General features: G+C 43.4%; 1 protein-coding gene and 1 pseudogene across 1 annotated transcript in view; one reads left to right on the forward strand and one right to left on the reverse strand.

Moving 5' to 3' along the window:
* STK39 (serine/threonine kinase 39) overlaps positions 1 to 17866 on the reverse strand; it is a 451027-nt gene that overhangs the window by 256590 nt on the left and 176571 nt on the right. Inside the window, exons 11-12 of the mRNA XM_088474896.1 lie at positions 9923 to 10045; positions 9786 to 9821 (exon numbers count right to left, since the gene is read on the reverse strand). Coding sequence (XP_088331022.1) covers positions 9786 to 9821; positions 9923 to 10045 — 159 coding nt within the window. The remainder of the gene's footprint in view (positions 1 to 9785; positions 9822 to 9922; positions 10046 to 17866) is intronic.
* On the forward strand, positions 140 to 1023 carry LOC148521643 (uncharacterized; annotated as a pseudogene).

Here is a 17866-nt window from a genome sequence, read left to right on the forward strand (position 1 = left end):
CGAATATTAGTCTCACGGCGTGCCATGTCCCTGGCGCAGCCAATGAGATTGCTGACGCATTGTCTCGTTTCCAGTTTGCGCGTTTTCGCTCCCTAGCCCCGTTTTCTTCTCCTGAAGGTTTAATTTGCCCCTCGTTTGTATGGCAGATCATCAGGCAGGCTTAGAAGGTTTGTCGCGGCATTCACTTGCACCGTCAACCCTCAGAACATACTCGGCGGCCTGGCAGGATTGGCGGGCTCATTGCGCCCAGCCTGCCATGGAGGGTAAGTCTGACCAGGACTTGATTTTGTCTTTTGTCTGGTTAAAGCACCAAGAGGGCAGGTCCAGAGCTTCCGTTGTCGCGGCGCTCGCGGGGATATCGTTCTTTTGTAAACTTAAAGGTCATTATGACCCCACTAAATCATTTATGTTAACGAGAGCCCTTAAAGGTTGGGCCAGGGAGCGCCCTGCTCGCGCCGACTCACGCAGGCCGGTGGACCAACAGCTGCTGCAGTCTTTGCTGTCGGTTTTAGAAAAGGTAACTACGGATTCATTTGAAGTGGTGCTTTTCAGTTTGGCTTTTGCGGCCGCATTTTACGGTGCATTCCGCGTTGGTGAGTTAGTGGCGACTAGTAAAAAGTTGGCTTCCTCCGGCCTGTTGTTATCGGATGTTGTCTTTAGGGATTCTTCTGTGTTATGTAAATTAAGATTCTCCAAAACAGATCAGACAGGGAGAGGTAGATGGGTTACTCTGCATCGTCACAACGGCAATTTAGTGTGCCCCGTTAAGTGCGCCCATTTGGGGGATCACAGTGGCTGGTGCATGTCGATGGTACACCCCTTACTAAGTTCCAATTTGCGGCTATTTTTAAGCGCGCATTAGGTGAGTTAGGCTTAGACGTATTGGCGTTTGGGACTCATTCTTTTCGCATAGGCGCAGCTACTTGCGCAGCGTTAGCAGGGGCTTCGCCTGCAGCTATTCAACAAGTGGGTAGATGGAAATCTGCGGCTTACAAGTCTTATGTGCGCTGCGATAAATTATAGTGCGCTCCTTGCTAACCCGAAAACGTTGTTTACCCGCCAATTGATGAACGGCTAGCGTTCAACAATTGGGGGTGTGAAGGGATTTTTTTGTTTTTCCCCCCGGGAGCCATGATTTGACCACTTTGGTTCACGGGTCGGGTTTTTTAGTTTTACTTCTTCACTCGGGTTCTTTGTTTCCCCTTTTTTACGCATCCCTGCTAGTTAGTTGCTATGTTTTCTTTCATAAGTTGTGTCGTGGTGGTGGTTTCCTTCAGTTTCTCATAGTTAGGCTTCTTTTTCCTTTTCAGCACCTACAAAGGAAAATGGACAGGTCTGGTTTGTGGGTCATTCCTATGTTTTTTGGGCAGAGAAGCATGGGCTGGCTAAACGTGCTAGTTTGTTGATTGGTGGACGGAGCGTGAGATGGATTGGAGTTAGGGGTTTGCGTGTGGAGGCTGTTCTTGATTTAATGATCTCATCTGTGGCTTCTTGGGGAGCGCTGGAGTGGTTGGTGCTGCACGTTGGTGGTAATGATGTGGGTCAGCTGAAAGGCGTGGAATTGATTGTGCGGTTGCGTGGTTTATTGGAGGAGGTGCGAATGCGTTGGCCAGGAGTTCGGATGGTTTGATCAGAAATGGTTCCTCGGTTAACTTGGAGGGGCGCTCGGAATTGCTCGGCTGTGGATAGAACGAGGAAGAAGGTGAATGTAGCGGTGGATCGGCATGTGCTTTCTTTGGGAGGTGTGATTGTGTGTCACAGCTTTTTGAATGGCGACCTGGATCGTTATTTTCGCCCGGATGGTGTGCATTTAAATGCCCTTGGCCTTGGGCTGTTCATCAAGGATCTGCTTTCCTTTTTAGATTAGTTTTCTTGGTGGCGGCCAGTCTTCCTTTGTTGCCTGGTTTGGCGGGAGGTCGCTGCAGCTCAGTGGCTTCATGTGGCGCAATAGAACGTTGTGGGGGCGCTTGACCTCAAGGTGCATGGCGAATTTGTCCTTCTCTGTACGAGGGGACCCGAACGCTTTTGTACGGAGGTGTTTGGATTGGCTCAGGAGGGAAGCGAGATCCCCACATCGTAAGTGCATCTATAGGAGGGTCGTTTTAGTCATCCCTCGAGTCATTCGTATTTAAAAGCTAGAACTGAGCTTGCAGTGTCTCTTGCCACCTCGGTTAGGTTAATTTAATTAATTAATTAATTATTAAATAAAAGCTGTGACCTTTTTTTAGCCAAGCTGCTTTGTGTCTGTGTCGTTATTTATTATTAAGTTAAGTTTAGTTAAGAAGGTTGTATAAGGTTGAAAGCGATAAACCAATGTATCTCTTATAACAAGCGAAGACTGCCTAAGTTTGAGCGAAGATAAGGGAACTGTTTTTTTTGCTGATGGCTTTGATTGACAGGCTTGTTGGCTCAGGTGACTTGGTATGTCAGTGTGTCAGGAGGTTAGTTTTCAGCCTATTAGGGGTTCTTGTAGGAGTGGTTAGCTTAGGCTATATAGGTCAGGGCTCTGCCTGGGGTCAGCCTCTTGCTGTGATCTTTTCAAGAAACCCCCCATCCCACCCTCATATGTTTGTTGTTATGTTCTTGAATTAATGTTAGTATAAGAATTTTTTCTCCCTCATCAGGGCAGGCACAGCAGGCGGGAGGTCGCTGCAGCTCAGTGGCTTCATGTGGCGCAATAGAACGTTGTGGGGGCGCTTGACCTCAAGGTGCGTGGCGAATTTGTCCTTCTCTGTACGAGGGGACCCGAACGCTTTTGTACGGAGGCGTTTGGAATGCCTCAGGAGGGAAGCGAGACCCCCACATTGTAAGTGCGTCTATAGGAGGGTCGTTTTAGTCATCCCTCGAGTCATTCGTATTTAAAAGCTAGAACTGAGCTTGCAGCGTCTCTTGCCACCTCGGTTAGGTTAATTTAATTAATTAATTAATTATTAAATAAAAGCTGTGACCTTTTTTTAGCCAAGCTGCTTTGTGTCCGTGTCGTTATTTATTATTAAGTTAAGTTTAGTTAAGAAGGTTGTATAAGGTTGGAAGCGATAAACCAATGTATCTCTTAAGGTAAACTTGGTTTGGGTGAAGTTAGATTACTTGATTCGGATGGAGTTAGACAATTTTCTTTGCTCTATACTGAATTGCCAAAAGTCATGAGATAGCAGTATTTAAAGATAATGGTAGGTGGCATCACCGTACTGTGATGTCTTGGAAATGCCCAGACCTGCATCACTTGAAATCTGACATCTCGTAATTCAGAACACTGGCTAGGCTGCTCATGGCAAAGTGACGTAAATTATCAGAGTTCGAACGGGGCATCATAATGGGTGCCCGATGGATGAGACATTTGATTTACAAAGTTGTCACGTGTGTCCCGAGAATACCTCATGGAAGGCATTACTACCCACAGTGCAGTGGCCGACCACGGGTGCTTAATGATCGTGACCAGCAGCGCCTGGCCAGAATTGTCCGTGGTAAAAGACAAGTGACACTGGCTCAAATCACATCCACATTCAATGCAGGAGGTACCAGACGCATATCCAGCAGATCAGTGCAGCGTTCTTTGGCTTTCATGAGAAATGGGAGCAGAAGACCCATCAGAGTGCTCCTGAACAGTATGACACTGGACACAGCGCCTTGTCTGGGCTTGTGACGTCACTAATTGAATCATAGAGAACTGGCAACATGTGGTGTGGTCCAATGAGTCATGGTTCCAGTTGTTTTAGGGCTGATGGTCCGGGTGTGGAGCAGACCCCATGAGGCCATGGACCCCAGTTGTCAACAAAGCACCGTGCAGGCTTGTGGTGGTTCCATAATGCGGTGCAGTTTGTTTATGTCACATAGGTTGGGTTGCCTATTTATGTAGTGCATAAGCACTTTACAAAGAATATTTTAGTCCTTCACCTCAGTCCCTGCCCCAGTGGTTTTTAATCTATATTCCCCGCCACATGTAAACACATGCATACTAGGATTTTAATTTTATTTTTTCAAAAGCCAATTAACCTACCAATACATCTTTGGAGCGGGAGTAAACTGGAGACCTCATGGAAAACATAAAAACTCCCAGTGGTGTCACTAGTGAGGTGCGGACCTCAATGAGTGTCACTCAGGGCACTGCCATCTCTTCTTCAGTGACCAGGAGCTGAGCGCTGCACTGTGATGTTATGGTGCATCGCCCAGCTCCCGGTCACTAATGAAGAGCCGGCAGTGTGAATACAGTCACTGGTGGCAGTTCGGCATTTACAGGAGTACTGGGCATGCCCCCCAGAGTGATGAAACAGGAGGGTGTGCTGTGAGGCCACGTTCCTTCACTGTGAAGTCACGCCCCCTTTTCAGACATGTGTATTTCTCCCAGTACGGGCATTCTATTTGGCACACTGAGTGTCATTGACCTCAGTGATGCCATGCAAACTCCACACAGATAGTACCTTGGTCAAGAATATAACCCATGACCTTAGGGCTATGAGGCAATAATGCTAACCACGCCACCAACCTTGCTGCTCACACGCCAACTGTGCTGCCCACAAAACCAGTGTACTGTATACAATTATGAATAAGAGTGATGTCTCCCATTATTCATGTATCATTATTTACAGATGTCTGTGGTATACTGTATGTGCCAATAGAAATATATTTTATATACAATCTGCCATGTAGCAGTGGCTCTTGCTGATTTTGCAAAAATATTGTTGAGGATGTTATATTTTAGAACCAATTTTGTTACCAACTTTACTTTTAAATTATGAGTCAGAAAGCTTTATGTATTAATCTTTATGTTATATTTTTCTATGGAAAAGATTTCTTATACAGGAGCTGAAAATAAATGATTTGCAGGAAGGTAGAAATATTAATCGTGGACAATTTACACTGTACAGTACATATTGTAGGTAGCATTGTACAATAAACCAAGAATTTTACAGAGTAGCACTGAAATATTAATGGGCTTATAAAACAGAAATATTCCATGCTTCAACCCTTCTGGTAATACCAAAATCAATAATGATAAGTCATGATCAATGTAAGAAAACATACATAGGCATAAGCACTGAATATATGCTTCCAACAAAATCAGTCTTGTGTAAAAAAGACAATGGGCCTGATTCATGACCAATCGCCAGGGCCGTAGCTAGGGTGGTGTGGCCGGTGACGCAGCACAGAGCGGAGGATGCTCTGGTGCGGAACCGGCCGCTGTCACGATCTCCGTCTGCCAGGCACCCGCTGTGATGCTCATGACAGTGGTGTGCCAGGGTTCTCTGCAGCCTGCAATATACGGAGCTCCCTCGGCACAGTCTCATGAACAGAGAGCTAGCTCTCCCACAGTGCAGTGCACTGCTAAATAGCTGACCAAGGAGCCGTTTCCTGGTAGTGGCAATCGCAACTACTAATCCCATGTGTGTGTGCAGTCTGCAGTGTGCAGGAGACAGCAAGGCTGAGCTCACAGATGCCGGGTGGTGAGTGCTGTCACTGTCATGACTCACCCTCGGTAAAGGCAGGCAACTACAGAGCAGTTAGAAGCTGCCATGGAGGGGAGGGGGGAGAAATGTAATCAACTGTCAAATCAATAAAGAACAATAAAAGGAAAAATCTAGTCCTGCTGCTAGATCAGGCAGTTTTTGCTCAGCTGCAACAGATAAGTCTGATCTAGCACAGGACTAGTGTATAATAGTAACATTCATATGTATTCCTAATACATAATCATTATAGTTGTCTGTGGTACGTGACAGTGGGGGCATTGGGATACGTGACAAGGAACAGAGTTGACTGTGATTGGGGGCAGTGAGAGCTTTAAGTGGGGGGGTGAGAGAAGGGGCAGTGTAATGGGGATCAGTATGGGCACTACTGTATTGCGTAATGTGTACTAAGGGGTTTGGGGCACTACTGTGCAGTGTAATGTCAACAACGGACACTAATGTGCAGTGTAATGTGAATTGGCACTTTTGTGATGCAACGCCCCCCTTTATTTTTGGAGCATGCCTTCACCGCACACTATCCTTGTTTAAAATATAGGGGGGGGGGCACCAATGCTCTTTCTGGCACAGGGCACCAAAATGCCTAGCTACGGCTCTGCCAATCGCAACTGCGATTATGCGTGCTGATTGTTGCGTTCTGCGCATGCGTTTGCATCGCAGTGCCTGTGATCGAAGGTCATCGCAGAGTGATTGACAGGAAGTGACCGGTTGGGGGTGGTGACGGGGGGTGGTCGGCGAAACGCGTTTGATCGCCGTTACAGGGGCGTACATTAATTAGTCACTGCGATGGTATACACAGCTTGAGCTGTGTGCGATGAGGTGTGTGTGTGAGGCTGCGATGGTACTCGATGTTACCAATGGTTCTGCTGTTTTGCTAAGTATTACGGATGTGAGTAAGGGGAAGTGGGCGTCCTTATGTTAGGCTGCAATGGCATTGCGATTGCAAACATTAGCATATTTTCGCAGTTTGGTCTGCGTGCGTAATCGCAGCTATGATCGCAGTTGCGATCCGTAATAAATCAGGCCCATTGGTAAAATGTAATCTCCTGCGAGAAGTGGCAAGTGCAGAGATTTCTGCCAGTTAGCAGTGAAATATAAAGTGAACATTGTAGCTTTAAATGTTGCTGCTAAATCGCCAACATCTCTGCACTTGCCACTACCCACAGGCTATTATTCCTGGTCCACTAGAGCAATTATCTAGAGACTGCAATGGTGACAGAGTTATTCTGCTTCTTTCAAATGTAATACGTACACAACTAACCTATCTCTTGTCATTTCTACGCCCTCAGTTTATTATTCAAGAGTATTCAAATTAAGTGATTCGTGCCTGGAAAACAATTCCTCCTATTTATGTATACAACTCAAAATGAGCTTATTAAATACTGTAGCTTAAGATAATTATTACAAAAGGGAGAGGCACTTCATTTCTGTCCTTTATGTTTATAACAAAAAACACAAATGATTGATATACAATAAAGGTATTTATGACTTCATTCAGAGTCGGACGTTGCGGCCGCTCGGTCGTACGCCACCGATGTTCGCTAAACTGCGCATGCGTAAAATTCGCAATGCGCGTGCGAAAACTAGCTATTACGATCAGAAATTGCTCTCTCCTTGAACACAGCCAGGTCGTTAGTTTGAGTGACAGGATGAGGCGTTTGTGGGTGGTAACAGGGAAAGGTGCTTGTGAACGGGGGAGTGGAGATCCGAACGCAGGCATGCCTGACTATGCAAACGGCGTTTTATGGGAGTGCATAATTAACTAAGTAGTGTCATGGCACATGTGACATGGGAGGTTTTAACACTGACTTGATCGTAGTGCTTAAGAGAGGGTATGGTCAACCTTAAGCTCTACGACCAGCTCCGATGGTTCCCGATGGTCTCGATTAATCCTTATATGTCCGGAGATGACGTGTATTGCGAACGAGAAGGGGGCGTGTTTTTAGTCTTACGGCCGCATCCTCCCCTCACTCGTCCAGCTAATGATCCCATCTTAACAACGTAACTTGCGAGCGCTTCATTTGCATATCCGGCCCCTTTTACCTTATGACCGAGCGGCCGAAACGACCGACTCTGAATGAGGTCCTTAGATCCTTAATTTCTTATGTGGATGTGGATGTCCCATATAACTATTGGTTTGCAAGTATTTTACTGCCCTTTGATTATTACATTTATAAGATGGGGGCAGCACAGACGGTGTAATGGTAGCATTACTGCCTCACAGCACTGAGGTAGTGGGTTCAATTCCCACCACGGCCCTAACTGTGTGGAGTTTGTATATTCTCCCTGTGCTTGTGTGGGTTTCCTCCTGTTTCCTCCCACACTCCAAAAATATACTGGTAGGTTAATTGGCTCCCAACAAAAATTAACCCTAGTGTGTATGTGTGTACATGTGATAGGGAATATAGAGTGTAAGCTCCACTGGGGCAGGGACTGATGTGAATGGACAAATATTCTCTGTAAAGCGCTGCGGAATATGTGTACGCTATATAAATAACTGGTAATAATAATAGTTTCTTGTGTTACTAGTAACAGAAGTGTTGCAGTTCTTTAGGGCTTTATGCTATGGCCAAAAGTTTTGAGAATGACACAATTATTGGTTTTCACAAAGTTTGCTGCTTCAGTGTTGTTAGACCTGTTTGTCAGATGTTACTGTGGTACACTGAAGTAAAATTACAAGCATTTCATAAGTGTCAAAGGCTTTTATTGACAATTACATTAAGTTTATGCAAAGAGTCAATATCTGCAATTCGCCCTTGCATGCTGTCAATCAACTTCTGGGCCACATACTGACTGATGGCCGCCCATTCTTGCCTAATCAATGCTTGGAGTTTGTCAGAATTTGTGGGTTTTTGTTTGTCCACCCGCCTCTTGATTATTGACCACAAGTTCTCAATGGGATTAAGGTCTAGGGAGTTTCCTAGCCATGGATCCAAAATTTCAATGTTTTGTTCCCCGAGCCACTTAGTTATCACTTTTGCCAACAGTAAAGCATTCTGAGACCATTCATGTTTGGGGTTGCTTCTCAGCCAAGGGAGTGGGATCACTCACAATTTTGCCTAAGAACACAGCCATGAATAAAGAATTGTACCAACATCATCCAAGAGCAAATTCTCCCAACCATTCAAGAACAGTGAAAAGTCCTGTTTAGCTGAAAATAGGACTTTTCACTGATTACGTCAATTTATACAGGGGGTTAATGTGGAGAAGATCATTCCTTCTCCAGCGTGTTTGAATGGCATCACCATACTTTTGTATGGTGAGTGCAATTCATAAAGGAACGGAAAGCTCTGCTGCCTACAGATTTGCCATCTCAGGATGGCGTAACCTGTACCGCAAGCCGAACAGAGCAGGGAAGTTGAATACTTCCCTTCTGTCTGCCTGCCCGGCACTGCTTCTGCCTTCTTTTGCCCAATGTCCTTTGCAGCAGGTCTGACATTACCAGCTGCTCAAAACACTGGCGCATGCACAGTGAGAAGCAGGCATAACGGGCTCCCAATATGTCTGTATTCTCACTGCATGCAGGATTGCAGAAGGGCCGGATACCGCAGGAAGATGTTGGACAGATAAGTCTACATGAATGGCTACTAAACATCACTATATATTTCATCGATATATAGTGATATTTTTCAGTAGCCACCTTATGTTCTACTTGAATAGACCCCAAGGTTACATATAGAGACATACACATACAGAAAGGGGTAAATATAGAGATATACATACACATACACACACAGACAGAGCGAGGGACACATACAATGTGTTTCCCTGTAGTCTCACCACCTCTCACCTTGATGTGGATCCTCCAGTAGTTCCCTCTTCCTCCATGCTGCCTGAACTGAACAGTTGAACAAGCCGGTGTAGCCGCCAAACCCCTACTTGGGAAGATGAGCATGTGTGCTGGGCTCCTCCAATCAGGGCTCAGCACAGGTTCCTCTGGTTTCCCTGGTGTCTCACCCTAGAGAAGCAGCAGGAAGCAGCTGCAGTAAGTACTATGCCCTGTCATTGCCCCTTCCCTATGCGGCCCTGGCAGGTGCCATCCTCATTGTGGCACTCTACGTGGCCGAGTACCTGGCATAATGGTTGGGCCGGCCCTGCATAGGAGAGTATACAAGACAACCAATGTTTTGAACCTTTCAGGGACCTTAATCATGGCAACCCACATACCAGAACATGTATGTGGGTTGCCATGAATAGATCTATCTACCTACCTATCTATCTATCTATCTATCTATCTATCTATCTATCTATCTATCTATCTAGTTCAATATACTTTCAAAACAGTGGTAAAAGAACATAAGCTAGTAGCTGCAGAGAAATCCTTACCTCTGCATTGTCACTGTCTTCATTAATTCTTCTTGACTAAACAATGAAAAAAAAAGAGGAGTGAAACGCTGGCACACATTTGAGGACACAACTGATGAAAAAGGCTTCATAACTGTAATAGGTATAAAACACGAGACCTTTTCTTTGGAAAATGAATCTTTGAATTCCCCGCTTTTCTCGTCTAGCTCGTCGTCACTCCATTCCCAGTCGCCATCTTCTGTTTTATGAAGGTGACCACTTGAGCCAGGTACTCTTCTAACCTAGCAAGACAGAAAGGTTTTCATTGGATTTATCAACCGGTAAGAAAGTGAATTCTTGATTTACAGAGCACCTGTTCCCGAAACATACAGTTCATTTCATGGGCTGAACCAATATTCATGAAAATACATCTGGTGTAAGCACCATGTTCTTGAGTGCTATTAATCTATTTTATCAATGTTGCATGTGTGAAAACCAATACAGACTGACCATCTGTTTTTGCAAAAGCATCATTTACTAATACAGTATGATGTGCTGATTTACACCTCAGTAAAGAGTTGCATTCGCAACTGGAAGTGGCTTTTAACAGATGGATAAACAGTTTAGTGTATATGGGGCCTTATGTAATAAAAACAAGTGACATCACTGTGTTCTTACAAGGTGCCCAAGTAATGTCCCTGTATCTTAGTGGTGTGAAAAGCTCTATCCTCATGAATATTGGCTAAGCCAACACAAATGCCAGACTTAATTTTATAAGATCACCAAGTGCTCTTTAATTCGACTCTCCGGTAAAAGCACTAATTAAATAAAACAAGGCCTGATGAATAAAATAAATAATAATCTTAAAGAGTCTTTAAAATATGCATGAGCTGAAACAGCTGATTAAAATAAAATACTTCCGTTTGCTTTACTTTTGTTGTCTATGTGAGCTTTGGCTGAATTTAAAATATGAACTGTAGTAATCTAATTAATAATAATATATGGCATAAAAGTGATACTTACAGTTTCATTTATAAGCACTTGAAAGATGAGTCCACCAGAAAATTACATTTATTTGTTTTTAATCTGGAGGAAACAGATTTCTTTTGTATCAATGCATATTTTAAAGATATACAGTACATGCTCTTAAACATGACTATGCCACACACAAATTCATCACTACAAACTCAAGATATTTCACTAAATCACATTTAATACCATGTTGCTAAGAGCTGTAACCCATAGCAAACAGATATTAGCCCATATCAGTCTAGTGTATCTAGACTAATGACAGCTAATATTTAATTGGTTGCTAGGGTTACGGCACCTGTTTTTCAAGAGTGTTATATAATCTCTATTGCGACATAACTACGTACCGATTTTATATAAAATAATAATAACAGCAAATGAAAATGATCTATACCTGACCAACAAAAAACAGTACCAACACAAGCCTAAAAAAAAGCAAACCCAGGAGTAACCAAAAACTAAATCCTAAGTCAAAAAAGTCAAGTACCCTTCTGCTGACATCTTGCTCTTTGTCAGAACCTGGCACCAAGCTTGTATTTCCAGCATTCTGCTCAGCCTACTTGAGCAAAACAAAACAGCATCAGACTCCTCTAGAACATACTGCGAGCATCGCAAGTGGCTTGAAAAACACAATGGTAATCATTACACAACCTGGCTGTTCAGTTTACAATTCACTTTTATAGAGCATATTATTCAAATGACTCTGCTGCTTCGGACGTGATGTGCATTGTTAAATAGGTGCTTGAAACAAATGTTTCAATGTTTCAGCTCACTCAAATAAATAAATGCACTGGTCTGTCAATAGTAGTACCACTCTACTTATCTGCCTGTCCTGAAATAAATCATATTTTAATACATAAGTAATTTTTATCACCTAAATTCTGTAATGTGTAAATCTAACGATGAGAAGTAGTAGAACAGTGGTTAAGAGCACCAAGTCTTATTTAATAAAATTGCATTTAGGTACACACATGCAAGGCAATCAATCTGACATTTAGGAGTCGATTCCATTAGGGGCAATGCCGGCAATCCCCACAATTTAGTGTGCTCATATACGGTAGCCCCTAAATGTAATATTTTAATATGCACTCCCATGTGGATGCAAACTCTTAAGTGCAAATTAGGGTTGAATTTGGGTAAAGAATCTGCACAATTTAAGGTGCCACTGATGGTGTTCCAACGCTGTTGCATTGACCTATGGTGGACATCATCTACTATTCACTCCTAATTAATTGACCCCTTGGTTGTCTAATTTGCCCTTGACAGATAAAACTTCATTGCTGAATGTAACTGCACTGTCATCATAGAAGCCAATTAGACTAGAGCTTTGATTGATTAACTTGCAAAAGACAGAAGGTAATTACTGATTGGTTACTTTGATTTAAGAGCATATTTTCACCTCTAAGTCATGACATAAAGCCCCCAGATGCCCTCTGCACTGGGGAAAAGGATGGAATTCGGGAGGCTGTCTTCTTTCCCCTGGATGTGGGAGAACTCCCCGTAATTCAGGAGTCTCTCAGACATTCTGGGAGGGTAGCTATGTATGTAATAACCCAAGTGTACAGAAACAAACTACTGTATGCCATTTTCAAATCTATTTTAAATATGTTTCTGTTATATGGCATTTAAACATAATCATATGAGTATCACACAGGCCATTTGCATTCAAGGGTTGCCACTTATTTTAAAATGAGTCATTTCAAATATTTCGAAACACTATTTAAATAAGAATTTTAAATAACAATCTAATCTTAATATTTTTTTAATGTGAACTGTGAACTCTACTACGCTCACAGTTTGCCGTTAACATTCATTGTTCACTATACAAAAAGATTAAAATGTATCAGATCAAACTTAAACATGTCTGAGCCACATTGAGTTTCTCAAAAACAGCCATACAAGAACTTTGTGCAAATTTTTTAATTCTTCCACGGATTCTTGAAAATAATGGCAAGCGTCTCTAGTAAGATATAGCTATGAGGATAGGACGGACAGCAGTAGATCCTATAGGTTAGTAGTAGCCCATGTTTGAATGATCAAAAACAACATCAATAAGCCACCATTGTTAGTCCCCTTGAATATCTGGGAGACTCCCGGATAAAGATGATAGACTCCTAGGAGATCCCCACCAAAGTGAACGTCCAATGGGCATGGTCATTATGAAGCGATCTGCATCATCATACTCTGCATAGCTTACTTGAAGGTGTAAAAAGCATCATCATGATCCACCAAACTCAGTGAACACAACGTGGGTAGGGGAAGTGATGGCATAATAAGTATCATCACATGTTTTGCGCTGCTCACACAGATTTTAAATACACATTATGCTTCTTCCATGGGTTCAGGCTCACTAATTTAAAGAGACAGAACCACACCGATCAATTGTGTGAACACACCTCATTGTACTTGTGTTATGACAGAAAGATCCCACTCACCTGAACGCACTCATTTGGCTCACCTCTTATCTATACATTCACTCTTTTTGTTTATCTATACAGTATCTGCCTCCACTTCTCCTCTGCATCTCCTCATTGTTCCTAAGGATCTGTCCTTCTTTCTACCTCTATGCATTGCCTCTTCCCATGGTGTGCTCATCGGCTCCTTTGGCCTCCAATACGACCTGTACACTGACGACACTCAATCTTACATCTCTCCCACTGACATCTCACTGTACTGTATGCCCTCTCCCATATCATCAACTGTCTGTCGGCTTGTCCTTTTGCATTCAGTACCTCTGCCAATCCTAGTGCTTTCATCTCTATTTACCAAATCAGGCCCTTCCTCACCCTGGAAGCCACTAATACAATCCTTCATACCCTGATCATCTCCTGCTAGACTACTGTAATCTACTTCTCCCTAGTCTACCCCACTCTGACTTTGCACCCTCTTCAATCCACCCTCAGGTCGCCTTCAGAATTTCTCCCACATGGCAATCAATCTTCCTTGCTCACATGATAACACAAACCACATCATGAAGGTCCCACTGATTTTTTTTCATACCTTGCTACCACATCTCCCAGAAGCGACCATTGGCTCTCCCTCATCATTGATACAAAGATTTCTGGTTTACTCTCATTTACTACTTGTTTGATGCTAATTCACATATAACTTCTTGCAGTAACAAGATGTTCAGGAGACATCTTAATTACTTATTCTTAAATATATTGATAGATTTCTGCTAACAGTATATATGCACATTCTAGGAAGCACTAAGAAGTGGTTGTGCTTGCTCTTCTTGGGTATTGGTGTGGATGTGAATGAAGTGTGGAGTGGGTCGGTGGGTTGAGGCCCAGCTAAGTATTGCAGGGATACCCTACCTCTACTGTGGTGAATACGAATAGAAATTGTACAAAGCACTCCATCGTGTAGGTGGGTGTGGTGGAGTGTGATGGAGTGGGTGGGGGAGATGGGAGGGTGGGTGGATCGGGGGGTATACCATATGTAGGTGGTTGGTGCTGTTGGGGGGTGTATATATGATAGGTGGGGAACTGTGTGATTGCCGCAATGGGAAATGGCATTGTGGTGTGTGATGGGGTGTATGAGTGTGTCATTGGGGGTTTGATGGTATGTTGTTGGCGTGTGTAGGAAATGTATGTGATAAGTGTTTGATGTGAACATAAGTGTGGTGTGCATTTGTGCAAATGTGTACTTTATTCCCCTGTGGGGCAAGTGTCTGCTAATATTGCACAACATCTGCTAATATTGCACAGTGACAAAGCCCAGTGGTTCAGATAACATCAAGAAAAACTTTCTTCTCTTTCTGCTTTGTAAACTTATCTAAAACCACAGAACTAAAGCTTGCATGCATTATTACTGACATATGCCAGCCTTTTCTTTAACTCAGTGCTTCTCAAACCCAGTCTTCAGGATCCCACGCAGGTCACGATTTCCTCGTTACCCAGCAGGAGCACAGGTGTATTCTCACTGAGATATTTTAAAAGATCCACAGGTGGAGCTAATTATTTCACTTGTGATTCTGTGAGGAGACATGGAAAACATGAACTGTTTGGTGTCCTGAGGAAAGATTTTAAGAACCTATGTTTTAACTACTGTAGTTCCACCTAAAAATTATTTTTAAAGTACCATACCTCCCAACATTACCCATTCCAGGAGGGACAAAATGCTCTTTCTGGACTTCCCCCTTAATTTCTGATTACCATCACCTGTGTTGAACTAGTTATTTGATAAAAAAAAAAAGTGTTCATCACAAGTGACTGCATCATAAATTAAGATGAAAATCAAGGAACAGAGGAGCTCATTCAGACCCGCACGCTAAGTTGCAAACGCTCACTGTTGCCGATGGTATGCAGTGCGTATGCATCGCAGTGCGCGTACGCATACCTTAGCAAAAGTTCACAATGTGTTCGCTCGCTGCGTATAGACAGCCCAGTGAGTGACAGGGGAAGCCGTTTGTAGGTGGTAACAGGGGCTGGCCATTAAAATCGGGGGAGTGGAGGTGCAAGCGTAGGCGTGCCTGAGCATCTCAACAGCGTTTTAGAGGTGTGCATAATTAAAAGACAGCATCATAGTACATGTCACCTGGCTTGTTTTTACACCAAAGTGCTCGCAGTGCTTGTGGCAGGGTATGGTCAACCTCAAGCGCTGCGATCGCATCCGATGTTACCCGATGTACCGATGGTTGCATACACTTCCTGGACATGACGTGCACAAGCGGGCGTCTTAAGACAGGCTGGTGGGTGTTTGCGTACACTATGTGATCACTCTCTAAGAAATACTGGGCGTGCCAATGTATTGCTGTGCGATTGCAATGCCTACGCAATTTGCATACACATTGTGCAAGCGATCGCATCTAGCGAGTGGCTCTAAATCTGCTCCAGAGCTTTTTGTCCCTCCTGGCATGGGTCATGTTGGGAGGTATGCAGTACCATCACCCTTCCACCTAACTAGCAGAATTTTGGAAGTTCCAAGACAGGAACTTGAGAAATCATCCCACTCCAAAGAGCACCTCATTAAGACCTCATGGGGCCCTAGGTAAAATATTGATGTGAGTCCCTTCCCACATTCTATTTGTCGGAAAACCCCAATAGATGATCCAGCCAATCTTTGTCTCCTTCTTGCGCTCACAATCCGGGAGAATCCAAACCGTGCCAGTTTCTAATATAGGCTGAAGTACTGATAGGAGAAAAAGGTGGCTTGGTGAAGTCACTGTCTGTGTTATAAAGACAGCCCTGATTGCAACTGTCTGTTATAAAAGATAGACAGTATTATTATTATTATTATTATTATTATTATTATTATTATTATCATTTATTTACAGTCAGGTGCACAAATATTGGGACATTAATAGAATGTTCATATTTTGGCCTCTATTCACCACCACAATGGCTTTGAAATGAAACAAACAAGATGTGCTTTAACTTCAGACTTTCAGATTTAATTTGAGGGTAATTACATCCAAATCAGGTGAACGGTGTAGGAGTTACAACGGTTTCTATATGCTATTTCCTCGTTATTTCATTATAAATTAATCAGGCAAAAGGTCTGGAGTTGATTCTAGGTGTGACATTTGCATTTGGAATCAGTTGCTGTCGACACTCAATATGAGATCTAAAGAGCTGTCACTATCAGTGAAGCAAGCCATCATTTTGCTGAAAAATCAAAACAAACCCATCAGAGAGATAGCAAAAACATTAGGTGTGGCCAAATCAACTGTTTGGAACATTCTTAAGGTGCCCACACACATACCGATCTGCCCACGATCAGCCGATGTGTACGATTTGTGTACGATTTCCCTTGAAACTCTCCCTGGCAGCTCTGCACACGATCTCCACACGATCTGCACACGATTTGGTGTCCAACCTTCAAACGATCTCTCCTGCAGTCAGACTTTCACAGTGCATCACCTCCTAGATTGTCAGATCTGCCCTACTGCATGGCAGATCTGAAGATGCGATGTGGGACCAGCGGGGACGCGCATCGCATCGTGATCGTGAGTGGGGACTCACGATTTCCTCACGATTTGGCCATATTTTACACGATCTGTCGTTCCAATGTGTCGGAATCGGCCAGATCGTGTAAAATATCGCTATGTGTGTGGGCACCTTTAAAAAGAAAGAACAGACCGGAGAGCTCAGAAACACCAAAAGACCTGGAAGACCACGGAAAACAACTGTGGTGGATGACAGAAGAATTATTGACCCTGGTGAAGAAAAACCCCTTCACAACAGTTGGCCAAATCAAGAACACTCTACAGGAGGTAGGTGTATGTGTGTCAAAGTCAACAATCAAGAGAAGACTTCACAAGAGTGAATATAGAGGGTTCACCACAAGATGTAAACCATTGGTGAGCCACAAAAACAGGAAGACCAGATTAGAGTTTGCCAAACAACATCTAAAAAAGCCATTACAGTTCTGGAACAACATCCTATGGACAGATGAGACAAAGATCAACTTGTACCAGAGTGATGGGAAGAGAAGAGTATGGAGAAGGAAAGGAACTGCTCATGATCCAAAACATACCACCCCATTAGTGAAGCATGGTGGTGGTAGTGCCATGGCGTGGGCATGTATGGCTGCCAATGGAACTGGTTCCCTTGTATTTATTGATGATGTGACTGCTGACAATAGCAGCAGAATGAATTCTGAAGTGTTTCGGGCAATATTATATGCTCATATTCAGTCAAATGTTTCAGAACTCATTGGACGGCGCTTCACGGTGCAGATGGACAATGACCCGAAGCATACTGCAAAAGCAACCAAAGAGTTTTTTAAGGCTAAAAAGTGGAATGTTATGCAATGGCCAAGTCAATCCCCTGACCTGAATCCGATTGAGCATGCATTTCACTTGATGAAGACAAAACTGAAGGGAAAATGCCCCAAGAACAAGCAGGAACTGAAGACATTTGCAGTAGAGGCCTGGCAGAGCATCAGCAGGGATGAAACCCAGCGTCTGGTGATGTCTATGCGTTCCAGACTTCAGGCTGTAATTGCCTGCAAAGGATTTGCAACAAAGTATTAAAAAGTGAAAGTTAGATTTAGGATTGTTTAGTTTGTCCCATTACTTTTGGCCCCTTAAAAAGTGGGAGGCACATATAGAAACCGTTGTAATTCCTACACCGTTCACCTGATTTGGA

This window comes from Taudactylus pleione, unplaced genomic scaffold, assembly GCF_031769625.1.
Source record: "Taudactylus pleione unplaced genomic scaffold, aTauple2 ptg000156l, whole genome shotgun sequence".
Classification (NCBI taxonomy): Eukaryota; Metazoa; Chordata; class Amphibia; order Anura; family Myobatrachidae; genus Taudactylus; species Taudactylus pleione.